The 18,404-nt window shown below is 43.3% G+C and overlaps 1 protein-coding gene across 1 annotated transcript in view; it reads left to right on the plus strand.

Moving 5' to 3' along the window:
* The window catches only part of CAPN13 (calpain 13), a 114,944-nt gene that overhangs the window by 21,913 nt on the left and 74,627 nt on the right, over window positions 1-18,404 (plus strand). Inside the window, exons 4-5 of the mRNA XM_063125393.1 lie at window positions 6,465-6,583; window positions 17,343-17,476. Of these exons, the coding sequence (XP_062981463.1) occupies window positions 6,465-6,583; window positions 17,343-17,476 (253 nt within the window). The remainder of the gene's footprint in view (window positions 1-6,464; window positions 6,584-17,342; window positions 17,477-18,404) is intronic.

Here is an 18,404-nt window from a genome sequence, read left to right on the forward strand (position 1 = left end):
CATTTGTATATATGGAGAACCTGGTGAAATCTCCTTTTCATCACAACAGTGAAAGCTGCAGGAGCTATACTAAAGTAACCGCATTTAAAAGAGGGAAGGGCTCATTATCCTTTACAAAAAGCCATGAAATTCAATGAACAAAAAACCTACGGTTTATAAAACAATGTTAAGGCCCTACACTTTTCCACCAAGCACCAAAAAGCGGGGAAATTGGGAGTTAAGGCTCGCCAGCCTTAACGCCACATCCTCCCTAAGGAGGCAGAAAGTACCAGTGAAATTCTCATTCTGCCAAAGCAGATAAACCATGAGGACAGGATGGAGAATAGGATATGCAGAGGTGACTGTGGGGTTGTGGAAAACTGATGACGAACAACTTAGAGCCACCTACTTCTTTTTTTGTTTAGAGCAGCCCTTCCCCAACCTGGTGCCCTCCAAAGATGTTGGACTGCGACGACGGAGCAGGTAAGAAACCCCACCCCCTCCTGCCTGGCTCTGCTGCCAGGTAAGCCCCAACCCACTTACGTGTTCCATCGTCACTGGGCCTGGACTTGAACTGAGCACCCTGGTCCATCCAGAACCTCAATTCAAGCCTGGGCCTGGGGACGATGGAGCAGGTAAGCAACCCCCTCCTGCCTTGCCCCTTACCTAGACCCACTGCCACTGCTGTGCAAACTGCAGCAACGGCTCCAGGCAAGCCCCCACCCCAGCCCACCCCACTTACCTGCTCCGTTGTCGCTGGGCGCCGGCTTGAATCGAGTGCCCTGGTCCACCCGGAAGCAAGTCTGCACCTGCAGCCTTGCTTCTGGGTGGACTCAGGGGCTCAATTCAAGCATGGGTCAGGCCATGACGGAGAAGGCAAGTTGTGGGGTGCGACAGTTTGTGCAGTGGCAGCTCCAGGTAAGGGGCCAGGCAGAAGGGGGGTTGGCTGGAGCTGCTGCACTTAGTGCAGCGGTGGCAGCAGGTCCAGGTAAGGGGCCAGGTGTGTGTGTGGGGTTCTTACCTGCTCCGTCGTCACCTGGCCCAGGCTTGAATTGAGCCCCTGGGTCCACCCAGAAGCAAGGCTGCAAGTGTGGCCTTGCTTCTGGGTGCACCAGGGCACTCTGTTCAAGGCCGGGCCCAACGACGACAGAGCAGGTAAGCAGGGTGAGGTGGGGGGGGGGCTTGCCTGGAGGCGCCGCCCTACGTTCCCCATCCTGCTGTCCCAGCATTCCTGACCATGGGACATACTGACTTGCAATGATCAATCGTTGCAGTCCAACACCTTTGGAGGGCACCAGGTTGGGGAAGGGCTGCTCTAAACAAAAAAAGAAGTAGGTGGCTCTAAGTTGTTCGTCATCAGTTTTCCACAACCCCACAGTCACCTCTGCATATCCTATTCTCCATCCTGTCCTCATGGTTTATCTGCTTTGGCAGAATGAGAATTTCACTGGTACTTTCTGCCTCCTTAGGGAGGATGTGGCGTTAAGGCTGGCGAGCCTTAACTCCCAATTTCCCCGCTTTTTGGTGCTTGGTGGAAAAGTGTAGGGCCTTAACATTGTTTTATAAACCGTAGGTTTTTTGTTCATTGAATTATATAATGGACGGTATAAGATATAATATACAAGATCTTCAATATGTCGTGATTCGCAGACATAGAAGCGCTCTTTTACAAGTCTATTACAAAATCTTCCATTCAGATACTCAGTGGACATCATTTGAAATCTGAGCTGGGTAAAAGCATGTCTAACAGGGATAAAGGTTAATTCTTGCAAATAAATAGCCCTTTTATGATCTGTTTTGATTTTGGTATACGAAGTAGCAAATTTGCAGTGATTTATGTATTTGAAATGTCTTTTGGCATCTTCACCGAAAACGATATCTCTGATCTTACGACTGGATACGTCCTGCATTATCATTATTAGAGGGACTGAGTAACTCAACATAAAGCATCTGCAAGACTGTACCCAACCTTCTCTATTCTGCAAATCCAAAAAGCACAATTTTGCTAAATGTTGTTCTGGCCACAATAGTATTTTTTCCCAATACAATATTGTGGATTTGTGTACATGTGCTTTTAGAGAAGGGAGACCTTCTTCAGTCCTTAATAATGCACCAGGTGTGCTGTTGGACACTGCCAAGAGCGTATGCAGGGACTTGTTTTGAATTACATCAAGTTCATCTCTGCAGTGGGTGCCCCAGATTGCTGCACCATGTAAGAGATGGGACACAATCTTGGCTGCAAAGACCTTTAGCGTTGGCCCTCAGTGTAGTGCAGTTTCTTTATAGATCCCAATAGATGGGCAGCTGAAGATGTAATTGCCTCGAAATGGGTTTGCCATAGGGTATTTTCAGAGAAAATAAGCCCTAAATATTTGAATGAACAGCATTGTTCAACACTATGACCATCCAGGGTCCATTTATGTTGCTCATGCCTTTTGGCAAACACAACCACTTCTGTTTTGCTGTAGTTAATGGATAGACCTTCCTGCTTACCATAGATTTCGAATTCAGTGAGTTTTGATTAGGAGGGATTTGAAAGAGAAGAAGGAAATGGATAGGCTGATAAAATTTCATTCATTTATCATTTATTGCATTTTTATACCACCCAATAGCTGAAGCTCTGTGGGCGGTTTGCAAAAATTAAAACTACAACAATATTTAACAATATACTAATCAACAATATGACAATAATATTCAGAAATATACGAAATACAAGTTTACAGCAAAACAGAGTAGATAAGGAAAAAAGGGGGTGGGGAGAAGAAGAAAAAACTTGGTTGGAACAGCATTTCTACCCCTGAAACAGCGCCTCTCAACCTTCAGCTCCAGCCTTGCTTTTAAAGTCTCCAGGTTGGGGAGGGGGTGGAATGGGAGCAAGTGGATAGCTCATCCTTTTTGGAACAGCGTTTCTTCCCCTGAAGGAGCACTTATTTGAGGAAGACTATTTGAGGAGGCATGGACAATTATAAAAAAGAAAGAAAGCATGAATCAGAAGTTGAAGGAAAAGGTGGTTATATCATGCTTGTGAAGAGCTGAGCGTGAGAGCAGAGAAGTAAGATGGGATAAGGGACTGGATGAACAGTATGTTGGAAACTTTTAAGAAGAAGCATGGAAGCCAGGGCTGCAGAATGTGGTGCTAAGACAGTGCCAAGCCAGAAAGATCATGCAGTCAGAGTGAGGGAAGAGAAATTTATTACAGCAGATGGGTGAGAGAGCAAATGGAAGACAAAACTAGTGAGGGTGGGGTGGGGGAAATGTCTACATGAGAGATGACCTGGGCTAGGTCTACACTTGAGCTTTTTATTGGGATTGTGACCTGGATATGCAAATATTTTTTAGCAGCTGATGCAGAAAAGAACAGGCAATTTTTGCACATACTGCAAAGGGAGAAGTGGGAGGAAGGAAAATTAAAATAAGAACTTAAAAGATGTTCCTGCACCATACTTCTGGGAGGTAGGGTGACTAATAATAATAATAATAATAATAATAATAATAATAATAATAATAATAATAATAATAAATTTATTACCTGCTTGTCCCTCTGGATCGAGGTGGGGAACAACACCAAACACAATATAATACATAAAATTAGTTAAAAGAGCATATAAAACCAATACAATATTAACAATCACAGCATCTTAAAATTCTTAGGTTTAAGAAGGATCCCCAACAGTGACCCCCAAAAAGTGTGGCAGAGAGGTCAGACCTGGATAAAAAGACAGAGTTGTATTTGACCCATTGCCCAGATGCTCAGGTGGAAATGACAGCAAAGAAGCTAGTGATAAAAATAAATGAAAGAAGGGAAGGGATGATTATCTCTATCCTAACTGCTCTGGCTCCCTGATTTACATGCACAGAGGAAAGATCTTTGTCTCTTTTTGTGAAGGACAAATTAGGGGAAAGCAACCATTTTGGGCCCATGAGCACATTTAAAATGTGAGAAACTGTCCTGGACACCACCACAAAATGGCTGCCATGGGAGTTGTGGCTTGTCACAAAGTACAGCTAACCTGTCCCAAAGGCTGAGTACAAGGCACAGGTGATGTCTGAGGCCCAATACTAAGCAGCACCTTTGAACCCACAATTTTCAGCACCAACACAAAACTCTTTTTCTCTCTCATATACACAGATGCACACGCACACATATGCAAGCACTATTTGTATCCACCTGCCATAAATGCCTACATAAATATGCTTCCATTCTTCTCTTCATGGCAAGCATTTGAAAAACCACTCTTTTTCAGGATGGTGCCCGCATTGCTTATCCCTGAACTAGGAAATACATAGAGCATGAACATTCCCTGACTGGCTTTTTAAAAATGACTCCAAAGCCTCATTGGAATCTGCAACTGATGCAAAATGCAGAAGAGTAATTGCTTCACCTTTTCCCTTCTTGCTGTTTTGTCCTCTCAAAATCCCCCTCCGCAAATGGCTTTCCTTCCCTCAGATATAGAGACTGTATGTGCTGGGTCCACATTAAGTTAGTCATGCTTTGGTCCCACTAAAATCAGTGGGACAAGTTAGTCAATGAGACTATCCTGTGCATATTTAGATAGAAAAAACTCCTATAAGTCCCAGAATTCCCCAACCAGCCATGCTGTCTGGAGCATGTTTGGAATTGTAGGAGTGTTTTTCTTTCTTTCTAAGCATGCATAGGATTGGACTTTTAGTCTGGTTCCATTATTTTCTATTTCAGTTTTGGGGGCAATTTTTCACAGAAGAATGGCAGAAAGAAATTATTTCATTTAATGTATTTAAGATATTTTTACTCCACTCAATAGCAAAACGCACCTAGGAAAAAGGATTTGTTTTAGATGTAGATTAGGTACAACGCCACATAAAACATTAGTAAGAAACGAGGGGCTCAGAGAAGATTGCCTTCCCCAATGCAGACCTATGCGATCATTAAGGCCATCGGAGGAGGTCTTCTTGGTTGTACAACTGCAGCAGCCAGGAAGTAGGCCTTCTCTTTGGTGGCCCCCACCTTCTGGAATCACCTCCAGGAAGCATCAAGTAGAACATCTTTTAGGTGCCAGTTAAAGACCCATTTCTTTACCAAGGCCTTCCCTGAGTGAGTGTATTGGCCAGCTTATTTCGTAATTATGGTATTGGCTTTAATTTGTTTTAATGTTTTTTATTAATGTTTTATACAAACGTTTTAGCAATTATTATGTCTTTTAATTGTATTTTAATGGATACCATAATATATTTTAATGTATTAATATAAACTGCTTAGAGTTATTTTAAAATATGGTCAGCGGTATATAAATCTATTAAGTAAATAATAAATACATATTGACGAAAGAAGAGGCCACTCAGTTGATTGGTTTGATTATGCAGCCTGCAGCAATCAATGAAAGTTTCATTTACGGAAAACGGTGGCCATTAAAAGGATTCTTTGCATACATTTGCAAAGCAGTTGGCTTTGTAGTTTCACAGCGAGCATGGAAGTTTTCAGTGAGAGTAAGGAATTTTACATTAGGAAATGGTCCTATTTCAGCCTGCAAAACAGCTGGCTTTGGGCTCATGGTCTTTTGACTGCTGACTACACATTTGCAGTTTGTTGTTTTACATTCCATGCCAGAGGGGGGTGGGTGGGTGGGTGGGGGTGGGGATGCCATTCAATTAATAAATCCAGGTAGATACCAATAGGGTGCTTCTGCCCTTGCTGATTCTCTTAAGCCCCACCAATTCCTATTCACAAGCAGGACCCATTGCTTATGGAAGGAAGTTTTAGCACTTCTGGGGCAAACAGGGGACGCACTCGTTTCTCCAATGGGGAGGTCAGCAGAGCTCACATGAGTGAGCTCCGCCGAGCTACCCCAGTCAAGAAACGAGCATTTCCACTCATTTCAGGGCTTTCTCTAGGAAGCACAAAGTCACTATTATTATTATTATTATTATTATTATTATTATTATTATTATTATTATTATTTATTTATATAGCACCATCAGTGTACATGGTGCTGTACAGAGTAAAACAGTAAATAGCAAGACCCTGCCGCATAGGCTTACAATCTAATAAAATCATAGTAAAACAATAAGGAGGGGAAGAGAATGCTGACGCATGGAATTGGCAGGACCCACCGCTTGTGCAACAGAATCAGCATTATGCAAGAGAATCGGTGGAGGCATAAGTGCCCCCACTCAAACATTGCAAGTTGGACGACTTCATATTCTGCATCAGGTCATTATGAGCTATGGGAAAGAGTCACAGCTCAGTGGTAATTCATAAAGTATATGTGCAAAAGGTCCCAGGTTCAGCTTTCAGGATATCCACATAGGGCTGGAAAAGACGTCTGACTAAACACCTGGAAAGACATGGCCAATCAGTGTAAAGAATACTGAGCTGGATGGACCAATGGCTGGAGTCAGTATTAAGCAGCTTCTTATGTCCCTATGAACTTTGGAGAAATGCTTGCTAGGATAGGTTGTGGGAGACGGACTGTACGAAAAATTACAACTTCTCTTTTACCTTATTCAAGGTGATTGCTGGGTTCTAGCAGCTCTGGGGTCTTTGACTCTACAAAAACGGTTCCTGGGAAACGTTGTTCCGAAAGACCAAGGATTCGAACAGAATTACGCTGGAATTTTTCATTTTCGGGTATGTAACGCAGTGTGTCGTTATTGTTTCTGTGGCGTCATTTTAAATTATGTTTTCAGCCAGAACTCCAGAACCAAGAACTGTTGATGGTAACAGGCAATTAAAAAGCCTTTATTTCTTGCCACCACTGGTCACCAACAATAACGATGAAAACAAAGCATACAGACATAATACATAAGCATTTTAATTAAAATATATAAAAGTTAAAACTCATAAAACGCAATGAACAAAAAGATCCCTCCAGGGAAGTGAAAAATGTTAACTGTTATCCTAAGCCAACTGGTCCCTTTCTTTTTATATAGTTAATAGCTATGGATTGGAAGCATTTGCTACAAATCTTTCTAGGCACTGTAATGAACGGGCGATTCTGGTAAATAGTAGAGGTGTGGATGTTTTGCTTCTTCTTGATAATCTACACTAAAAATGGATATATTTGGTCTTGGTAATGTATGCCTTTGCATTACTGTCGCCAATATAGGTTTTAAAATAGGCTTCCAGGAATTGCTTCATGACAACCTCATAAGCATTTATTTAGCAGCATTCCATTCTTCTTATTAAAAGTAGAGCCTGTTATGTTGTTTGAAAACGTTTTTCGCTATCCTCTTATCAGCAACTCAATACACCTGGATCTACTTTTCTTCTGACAAGAAGATCAAACCGAAGCAAACAAAAACCAGCCGAAAAACCCACGCCCCTGTATCAAATATCTTTGTCCGTGATGTTCTTAAATTATCTCTTCAAAGTTGCTGCTAACGCAGCACAGTTTGGTAATTAGTTTTCATACAACTTTGTAAAGAATGCATCATTTCCCCACCACAAAGAGATAAAAAGCCTATTTTCTATTTCAGCAGTAGGGCCTGCCATTTTAAAGGACTTCAAAGGACTTTTTGAAATGGAAAAGCACCGCTTTAACAGTCTCATGCACCAATGGGCACCTAATGTAGTTCAATGTACACTATGGGCTTTGCTAGACCTACCGGGTGTTCCGTGTTTGAGGAGCGGTGAAACCGGATTTTCCCGTTCAGGTGTGACGCCTCATGATCCACACCTTCTTTGGATTAGCACGGTATTGGAGAGGGCTGGTTGCGGAAGTTTGCTCCGGTTGTGCTGCTGGCGCCTCGAGCACGGGTTGCGCAGCCACACCGGGCCGATTTCTGTGGGGGGGGTTTCCGCTCGCCGCATGGTTTGCGCAAGTCCGAAAGACCGCAATCGGTGTAGATTGCTAGCGCAGCCGTCAGCGCTGCCGCCGCTGCTGGCACCGGCAGCGGCAGTGGCAGCTGAAGTGCTGCTGCTGCTGCATAAAGATGGCCGGCCACCCTCGCTTGTTGCCCTCTTCCAGCCGCGTACCCACACCAACAGGCACACAGCCCTTCATGCCTGTACCGTCCCCCCTCAGTCCCCGCTGGCCTTTACATCTTCGGCACAGCGTACAGCACCGCCATTATTCGGCCGCTGTGCCTGCCCACCGCGAGGAGTCACCAACTTCCCATTACTGTTGGATGCCCGGCCCGCCTTTCCGAAAAGTGACCCACGCAGAGGTTGAAATAGATAAAACAGGTGCACATACCCCACCCATCCCCCACACACCCCCAGCAGCTCACCAGCCACTTTTCCAGTCCTCCGTTCGTGCGCAAACTGCAACTGTTGGAATAATAAAAAAAAAGCCGCTCCGCTGCCCCAGCTGTGGACTGGGCACAAATGGCAGAGGCGGCTTGACCGAAGCCGCTGGCCACTGCCCCTAGCACGCCTTTTCCTGACCAGTGCTGACCACGGCGGAAACCGCACTGACCTCACATCCTCCCACACCTCCACCTCCCGACTCCAAATTAGCGCGGGCCGGCAGGAAAAGCCGCGCTTAAACTCACTTTTAAAAAGACGGGATAAGGAGGCTTCACCACAGGATGACGACGGATCCTGGTGAACGTCATCTGGATCTGTCGACACGACTACGGTAGGTAACGCGCACTACAGCCCCGTCTAGTAACGCCCTATAACACTGTATAGGGATGGCCGTCGCAGGGAATTCCAGGCATTTTAGGTCACTGGAATTCCCTGGTGCCCCCAGCTTAGCCTGCATTTGAGATTTGAGCTGTGGGCTTTCCCTCGAAATCTGGGGACTCTTCTTGGGCGGGTGGGGGGGAGTTGTTTCAACCACAATTTGTGCAAATTGCAGCTCTAGAAGTTGCATTTCTGAGTGGGGTTGGAATGTGGGGTGCTTCTCTTGTGCACATGCCCAGGAATCTCAGCTGGATCTGGTTCGGGACCAGATTGGCCCACCTTGGCCCAGAGCAGCTGAGCTGCTTTGAGATGATTCAACCCAGTGGCCAGCCACTGTCCCTGACCGCTCACCCACCCGTGGGAACTACCTGAGGCATGCTGGTGAGCCACCTGGCCTCTGCTCTGGACGGCCATAGAGTTAGTGTTGTAAAGCCATTTCTGGCTATTGTAGTTTACAACACTAAACCTACAGCAGTCCAGGGAGGAGACTAGGTGGCTCGCCAGTATGGGCGGAGGCCTCAGGTAAATCCTGTACTCACTCTCCTCTCCCAGCTGCTGCCCCCTATCTGCCCACAGAATCTGAGGCCTCTGTGTGTGCCGATGAACTCCCTGGCCTCCTTTCTGGCTTACCATAGTTTACAACATTAAATCTATGGCAGTTCAGAGAGGAGGCTGGGTGGCTTGCCATTGCATACGGAGGCCTCAGGTAAGTACCATTGGTTGGTGGATAGGCGAATGTGAGGTGCAGTGTCTGGGAGTGAGCGAGGGGTAGCAGCTGAGAGAAGGGAGTCCAATGGAGTCCTGATTGGCCCCATGCCTGGCTTTCCTGGGTGTCCATGAAACCGTAGCAGCTGTCCCTGCTTCGGATTCAGAACGAAATCTGAAGCAAAGTTTTGTATCTTTGGACTGTCGGTTGTTTTATTATGCTTTTCATGGTTTTAATTTGTGTGAACCATCCAGAGAGCTTCAGCTATTTAAGAGCTTCATGTACCTCACATGATTTGGAAGCTATACTTCTATTAATGCAGCCCAAAATAGCATTTGCTTTTTTTGCAGCCACATCACACTGTTGGCTCATATTCAGTTTGTGATCTACAATTCCAAGATCTTTCTTTTTTGTTATATTGCTGAGCCAAGTATTCCCCATCTTGAAACTGTGCATTTGGTTTCTTTTTGCTAGGTGTAGAACTTGGCATTTATCTCTGTTAAATTTCATTCTGTGGTTTTCAGCCCACCACTCCAGCCTATCAAGATCACTTTAAAGTTTGTTTCTGTCTTTCAGGGTATTAGCTGTCCCACCCAATTTTGTGTCATCTGCAAATTTGATAACCGTTCCCTGCACCTCCTCATCCAAATCATTAATAAAAATGTTGAAGAGCACCGGGCCCAGGACTGAGCCGTGTGGTACCCCACTCATTACCCTCCCCCAATTTGGGAAGGTACCGTTGATAAGCACTCTTTGAGTCCGATTCTGTAGCCAACTGTGGATCCACCTAATAGTTGTTCCATCTAGCCCACTTTTAGCTAGTTTGTTAATCAGAATATCATGGGGCACTTTGTCAAAAGCTTTGCTGAAGTCAAGGTATATTATGTCCACAGCATTCCCACAGTCCACAAGGGAGGTTACCTGATCAAAACATAAGATCAGACTAGTCTGACAGGATATGCTCTTGACAAATCCATGCTGCCTTCTAGTAATCACTGCATTATTTTCAAGGAGCTTACAGACTGGCTTCTTTATAATCTGCTCCAAAATTTTCCCAGGGATGGATGTCAGACTGACTGGTCTGTAGTTTCCAGGTTCCTCCTTTTTGCCCCTTTTGAAGATAGGGACGTTAGCCCTCCTCCAGTCGTCCGGCTGCCATTTCACCCACTGCAGCTGTTGAGATGTGATTGGAATTGCCAGTAATATATTATAGGAGGTGTGTGAGTGTTTCAAAAATCTCTTGGCTTTTAAATCAGTGGAGGACAGGGTAAATAATGAACAAATACAGCATATAACAGAGCATGTAGAGCCCTCAGTAATGTGCAATAACAGGTAGACATTGGGCAGAGATCTTTGGCATGAAAATAAGCATGGTACAAGTTAGGTATATTGCCCATCCCATGATATTATTGGTTTACCTCAGGGGTGGGCAACACATGGCCCATGCAACCCCCATGGGGCATTTGTGGCACCCACGGGTTCCCCTGCTGCCACTGCCATGTCACTGGATTCACAGCATTTCTGTGGGGAATGAGGCACATGGGGAGCAGACCCCTTGTTTCCTAGCTGATGAGCAGCTGGGGGAGTGTAATTCTACAGAGAAACAGGGTGCACAATCCTTATGTGCTATGTTCCTCTGCAGAGAGGGCCATTCTGCTGGGAAGCAGAGCCCATGGGCAGGGTACAAATAAAAGTTAACATTAATAAATTAAAGGCACAATGGAATGCATGTTTAGATGGGGAAAGGGTCCTACAATTCCTGCAATTCCCCAGCCAGCCACGCTGGCTTCATTAGGGCCATTCTGTCTTAATATACTTAGGATTGAATCCTAAAAAACCACAATTCGGTAGCTCAAAAGGTCTGCAGCTTTATAGTAGACATCGTTTTCATTTCTCTGTTTGAACCATGAGAGCCTGAAGACACTGCCAAATAAAAAGGGGATTTTTGTTTCACTGTGAACTTTACTCTTGACCTTTGGAAATCTTCCAATCTCCGGACTGAATTGCTGCAGTCTCTTGAAAGGCACCTTGTAGTTTGCACTTGAACACCATCCTGCTTCTGCAGTATTTCAATAAAGGTACACCGGAGTCTTAACCTTAAAACCTTCTCAGTCAATGGGCCATCTGCATCACACTGCTGGCTCTTGGCACCAGCAGTCAACTGCGAGTCAGAATATACTCCAGCATCAAAGGAGCTTGGAAAGGCGGTGCTCCAGCGTGCTCTCACATCTACACCTTCGTTCTCTGCCAATCAGCCACAACTCAAGATGAAACAAACTTGATTATCTTTTTACTGGCTTGAAGCTGTGCTTTTACTTTGATGGTGGAGATAAACCCAATTTGCATCGAAAGCCTTTCTAGTTCTTGTTATGCAAAATTTAAACTTGGCTGCCTGAGTTGCTTTTAAGCAAAAACAAGCAGGAGCTTTGGAACGTGGGAGAGCTATCAAATGCTTCTTTCCATTTCAAAGTTCAACACTCCATTTTTGACAGATAATCCTAGAGGGTACCAAGCCTAAAGAAAAGTATTGCTCTCAGGCAGGTACTTGTGATGGCCTAACAATTCTTACTACTCAAGAGGTTGTTGCTGTGTTTGTTTTTAACTAATGCTATACTTAAATCGGATACATCCCACTAGCGCGCGTGCACGCACACACACACACACACACACACACACAAACACACACACACATATATACACAGGAAGCTGCCTTAGATTGAATCAGGCCATTGGTCCGCTAGAGTTATAGAAGAAGGTCCCTGGTTCAACCCTCAGCATCTTTAGATAAGACTAGGAAAGTCCCTGCCTGAAACCCTGGGGAGCTGCTTCCAGACAGTGTTTAGCAGCTTATACTCAAGTTACAGGAAGCCAGATTCCAGCTGGACATCAGAAAAAATTTCCTGACTGTAGGAGCAGTATGGCAATGGAACCAATTACCTAGGGAGGTGGTGGGCTCTCCCACACTAGAGGCCTTCAAGAGGCAGTTGGACAGCCATCTGTCAGGGATACTTTAAGGTGGATTCCTGCATTGAGCAGAGGGTTGGACTCCACTATTCTATGATTCTATAAGGCAGCTTCTTGTGATTCTGTGTCCAACTAGCCCAATACTGTCCACACTGAAGTCTCATTCACATATTACTTGTACGTAACATACTGATGGTTTGAAGCAGGAGTGGGGTTGTGTTCCGGGCTTCTCCCCCTGACTAGTCCCACACCTGATGTCTGCACATTGAGCAAGGACATCTGCAAAGGGACCCCTCCACATGTGAGCAGCTTCCCATATGTAAGGGTTCCAAGCCATCTGGATGCTCACACAGCCAAAGACCCTGAGCTATTGTGCTTGTTTCTTCATTTAAAAGCATAGGCTTTAAGATTATTGTTTGCACAATTGCCTTAATTACCTAACATCTTGCATACTAAGTCACCACTTTTTTTGCCAACCTAATGAAACAATTCAAATTACTCTTGCTTGTTCAAGCTTGCTTTCAAAGGTACACACTTCACATAGTCACTGCTGCCAGTTGCCTCTTTGGAGGCTGAGTGTGCCTTTCGTATTATACCCTGGAGAAGACATTAGCATGGCTTTCCCTTTTAGATCAAGTCTGTTTCCATTTATTGATTGTAAACTGAATACTATGTTCTCATTAAATAAGAACTTGAAGAGTGGTGATATAGGAAGGATTTCTCCTCTTCCTCCTCCTCCTCCTCCTCCTCCTATTATTATTATCATCAACATCATCATCATCATCATCATCGTCATCTACTATCAATTACAAAGTACAACCAGAAAAGTCCCTGCCACAAGAAGCTTATGGATTAGTTTAAAAATGTGAGCATGGGGAGAAATGAAAGAGATGTTCAACATTATGAATGGTGTAGAGAAAGTGAATAGGGAGATGTTTTTCCTCCTCTTTAATAATACTAGAACCCAGAATTCTGGGGTCAGGACAGATAAAAGGAAGTTTTTCTTCAGACATACTTTAACTAAGGAATTCACTATCACAAGATGGAGTGATGGCCACCATATTTTAAAAGGGGATTAAACAAATTCATGGGAAATAAGGCTGTTAAGGACTATTAGTCATGATAGCTATATAATACCTCCAGGATTAGAGGCAGTACGCATCTGAATACCAATTGCTGTGGAACACAACCTGGAGGGAGCTATTACACTCATATCCTGCTTATCTAGTTGGTCACTGTGTGAACAGAATGCTGGACTAGGTAGACCTTTGGGCTGATTCAGCATGGCTCTTCTTATGTTCAGCCTAATGTCTATTGGTGCTTCAGAGTCAACATGGTATGACAGCTATTATTGTAGAGTACTTGGAGACTGTGACAAATATCACTCAACTGCATTTTGTTATGATTATCTCAGGTGAGAAACATACCATTAAAAAGTGAAAGCAAAGAGTGAAGAGTATGAGATGATTGTCTCAATATTCCTGACGTCTCTCTGTAACTTTCCTAAATGTTAAGACCTTTGAAGTTGGATCCATGACCGTGTTCTTTTCTGGCTTCTTCCTTTCATGGGCCCCATCTCAGCAGCCAACCGAATCCAAATTTATCCTTGACATGTCAATTTATGTCTTTGTACGACAGCCATGGAGATTTTGTCCCATGGTGTTCACAAAGTTATGACACACTACATTAGCCTGCTAATGATTGTAGAAATGGATCTTCTGGTTTGTCCCTGTGAACTCTCTCTTTGCCTCCTTTCTTGAAACACTTCATCAGATGTATTTGTTAGATGAACACCTGGCCTATCCAGCTGCTTAAGTGGCCAGTAGAACCCCTTTCATCCATCAAGCAGATAGTTAATAGCCCACAGGAATCTTATTTTGCAGTAGATTCCTTTTCAGATACAGGCCATACCAATATTTGATGTGGTTGCTTCTAAAAGAAAATATGGAGGGGTGAGGAGACAGAAAGTGGCTTACCTAGTCAGTAGTTGTCCAGCTGGAAGAGCTACAGAGAACTGAGTGAAAATTGACCTTCTTAGATGGAAATTGTTTCCAGACTTTTTCTGAAAACTTGTGCATTAATCTTGCATATACAACCCCCCCCTTTTTTCCCTTTCAAGAGGAGTCGCTCGAAGTAGCTAACACAGTATTAAAGCAGGTACAAAAACAACAATAACAGTGAGGGACTGCATGTGGTTGAATAAATGGGGGCTAATACCAGAGAAGATAGAAGTCCTATTAGTCAACCTGGGATTGGGAGTACAACCTGCTCTAGATAGGGTTGTACTCTCTCTGAAGGATCAGATTCAGAGCTTGGAGGTGTTCTTAGATCCAGTGCTGCTCCAGAATGCTCAGCTGGTGGCAGTGGCCTGAAATGCCTTTGCTTAGCTAGCATGCTATCAGCATCCCTTCCTGGAGATGGCAGATCTGGCCACAATGGTCCCTGCCTTAATCAAGTGGCATTGAGATTATTGTAATATGCTTTACATGGGACTTCACTTGTGCTAAACGTGGTGCCAGGCTGTTGTCTGGTGCATGTTTGATAGACCATATAACATTGGACTTGAAACAGCTTCAATGGCGTATTATTTATGTCTGGGCCCAATTCAAGGTGCTGGTTCTTACCAATAAAGCCTGAAGTGGCTTGAGGTGAGAGTATCCAGAAAGGCTGCCTCCTTCCATATGAACATTCCCAGAGCCTATGTTCATTATCTGAGTCCCCTTTATGAATCCCACCTTCTAGAGTGGTGAGGTTGGTGGGAACCCAAGTAATGACATTCTTTGCAGCAGTGACCTGATTATTGCCCTTTAGACAGCTGATAAACTATACTGTTTTGCCTTGTTTTCAGTGATTAATGTTGTTCCTTGATTCTCCTGTTTTATTGTAATGTATGCATGTTATCGTGGTTGTTTTATTGTTTTGAAGACATTGTTGCATTTTATTCTTTTCATGGGGTGGGATTCAACACTGGATATTAGCTAGTGGAAAGGAAACTGCTACTGGGATGGATTTCCCTTTGCCTGCTGTCTCCAGCGATTCCTCCAAATTTGCTCCGAAAGACCCTCTGGAGCAGATTTGGGGTGCACACAGAGGCTGAATCAGGGAGGAGAGGACAAGGAATTCTCACTGTGCCCATGGAAGACATGTTGCATGAGTGGATTGCCGCCTGTGCGACTGTTGGATCCAACTCATTGTTTTATTGTAAATCGCCTCAAGCACTCATTGAATTGAGAGGTGACTCAAGAATATATTAAAACAAACAAACAAACAAGCAAGCCATAGTCCCCAGTCATAAAAGTAATATCAAGAAGTACATACACAACCCAAACTAACAATAATGAAGTTAAATTAATCAATAACAGAACCAAAAGCCTGTTTAAAAGGAGATGGTTTTGATCACCAGCAGATGATCAAAGAGAATAACTACAGCAGAGTTGAGGAAACAACATAAATGGCACCAGCAGTTGCAACTCGACTGCTGTGTCGACAAGGATGTGCACAAAAATATTTATTACATTCAAAGAATTAAAAACAAATCACAAGGAGGCCAAGGCCAAATGCATTTCGACAATTTTGTCTTCCTCAGTGGCCTTCATAGATACAATCAAAAGATAAATAAAAAAGTAAATATAAATAATGACACAATATCTGTATATCTTTTGTTATGTTATCATAGCTGCTTTGACCAAATTAAAACTAGGAGAGAGGTCATGGTGGAATAATGAATAGTTCTATAAAAATGTCAACTCAGTATGCAGTGGCAGTAGAAAGGGCAAATTCCATATTAGGTGACTTCGTTTTTTAGGGCAGAAATTGGGAAAAATGGCTAGCTGGTATTATAATGTCTTTGTGTAGATTTATGGTGTGCTCTCATTTGAAACACTGTACAGGCTGATCACCTTGTCTTAAGAAGGATATCCTAGAGCAAGAAGGTACAGAAAGAGCATCTTTCCAAAAGGGAAATGATAACAGGCATGGTTGGTTTTTGTTTTTAGCTTTAGTTTAGAGCAAAGACAAATAAGGGGCACGTGAATGATAGGCATTTATAAAATTTTGAATGTGATTGTGCAAAGAGTGGATGGAGAGAATTCTTATCCTCTCCTATGGAACTATAACTTGGGTCACCCCATGAAATTAATTGTCATTAGATTCAGAATGTACAGAACAAAGCAATTCTTCTCACAGTGCATAATTAATTTATGAAAATCGCTGACATAAAGTCTGGGAAATGGGCACAGGCTTAGAAGTTTCAAAATGGGATTGGACAAATTCTATTGTGTTGATGTTTAGATAGGACCTCCAGCTTCAGATGCAATATGCCACTGAATACCAGTTGCCGGGGCATATGAAAAGGGATCCTAGGTTTCCTGGAGGCATCTGACTAACCCTTGTTGGAAACAGGATACTAAATTAGGTAGACCTGCAAGGCTCTTCTTTTTTTATCTTCTCTATCTAAAGTAGAGGTGGGCAACTTTTGGAGCTTGCCCAGCCTGGAACCCTGCAGGGGGTGCACCCTTCTCTTGCTCCCCAAAAGTGGTGAACACTAGTGAAATCTGCTGGGAAATAAGGTCTGTGTGGGGAGTGTGCACCTGGTTTCCCAACACAATCAGGCTCCTGACAACTTGCCATGAGCTGTTTGGTGGGCTGTTGGGAGCCCCATTTTGCAGAGTGGCAGAGCACGTGAAGGGAGCCATCTCTGTGTGCTGTGTTTCTCTGCAATCCAGCCTTCCCCGAACTGTCAATTTCCAAATGTTTTGGGCTTCAGCTCCCAGGATTCCTAACCATGCTGGCTAGGGCTGATGGTACTTGCAATCCAAACCATGCCAGGTTGGGGAAGGCTGGACAAGACAACACAGAGCAAGAAGGACCAATGTCTTGACTCAATATTACACAGCTTCCTATATATGCCCTGTTTAGCCTTGAAGTTTCTCTTTCCTTTCATGGGCCTGGAAAGGTGCTACTTGTTATGGATGCTCTATATGTGGTATAAGGTGTTTTTAACATCCATGTTATGACCAACTCTGTTGTCTAGGTGGAGTACATGTTCTTATAAAATAAGCTCATCCTTCTCTTTATTTTATTTTTTTCTAGTTCTGGTACTTTGGACATTGGGTAGATGTGGTGATAGATGACCGATTGCCTTTTCTCAATGGGAGATACTTATCTGTCCATCCCCACAGGAAAAATGAATTCTGGCCGCCACTGCTTGAAAAAGCCTATGCCAAGTAAATATGCACACAACTTCTTTCTCTTTCAAATTCCGTTTCCATGACTGTACCCTGTACCCTTCTTAACTGGGATTTCTGGCAATTACTCTGTGATTCATAGATGGGGCAACCAATTGGCAATCTCAGAAACTGAGAGATAGGGTACTTAGTCAAAATTAGATCCACATTTCCTTTGTTTGCTTAAGGAGTTTAGTGGTTTACGGAGATAATAATATGACAGCTGTTGCTGCTGTTATTGACTGGGGTTTTTAATGGGTTTTTTTATTGTGCTTAGGTTTTTATTGCTTTTATTTTTTCTAGTTTTTTATTGTATCAACAAAACAGAACAGAAAAAATATCGTGAAAAAGAAAAGAGGGGAAAAAAACACATTACATACATAGGAATATCGTCATTTCCCCATCATGTGTACCATTCATTAAAAAAAGAAGAGAGAGAGAGGGAGAGAGTTTTAGACATAGGTTTTAAGGAAAGCAGACCAAATTTCCACGTATTTATCCTCTCACAAGTTGTGCCTATATAACATCCATTCAAAAGTTGATAGTGTTACTAGGTCCTCAATCCATTGAATTATGGATGGTGAGCATTTGTCCTTCCAACATTATAATTTAAGACTTATTCCTTTTAATGTTTTAACTGTTTATGTATTTTATTGCTGTGAGCTGCCTTGGGGGGTGGGGCTTCTGCCCTGAAAGGTAGCCAAGAAATGTTTCAGATAAATAAATATCTAATCAGCAGAAAGTCCCATTAAGTTCAGTGGGAATCACAGGAAAATTGATATAGGAAAGGATGGACAAATTTGTAAATTTTGGTTTCTCTCAGTTTCTCATTTTTCCATATTTTTTAAAAAAATAAGTTTAGAAGAAAATTTGTAAGCAATTTTGTGAAGATTTCATCTGATGCATGCATTTTTGTACACCTTTTCCC

The sequence above is a fragment of the Elgaria multicarinata genome, chromosome 4, assembly GCF_023053635.1.
Source record: "Elgaria multicarinata webbii isolate HBS135686 ecotype San Diego chromosome 4, rElgMul1.1.pri, whole genome shotgun sequence".
Lineage (NCBI taxonomy): Eukaryota > Metazoa > Chordata > Lepidosauria > Squamata > Anguidae > Elgaria > Elgaria multicarinata.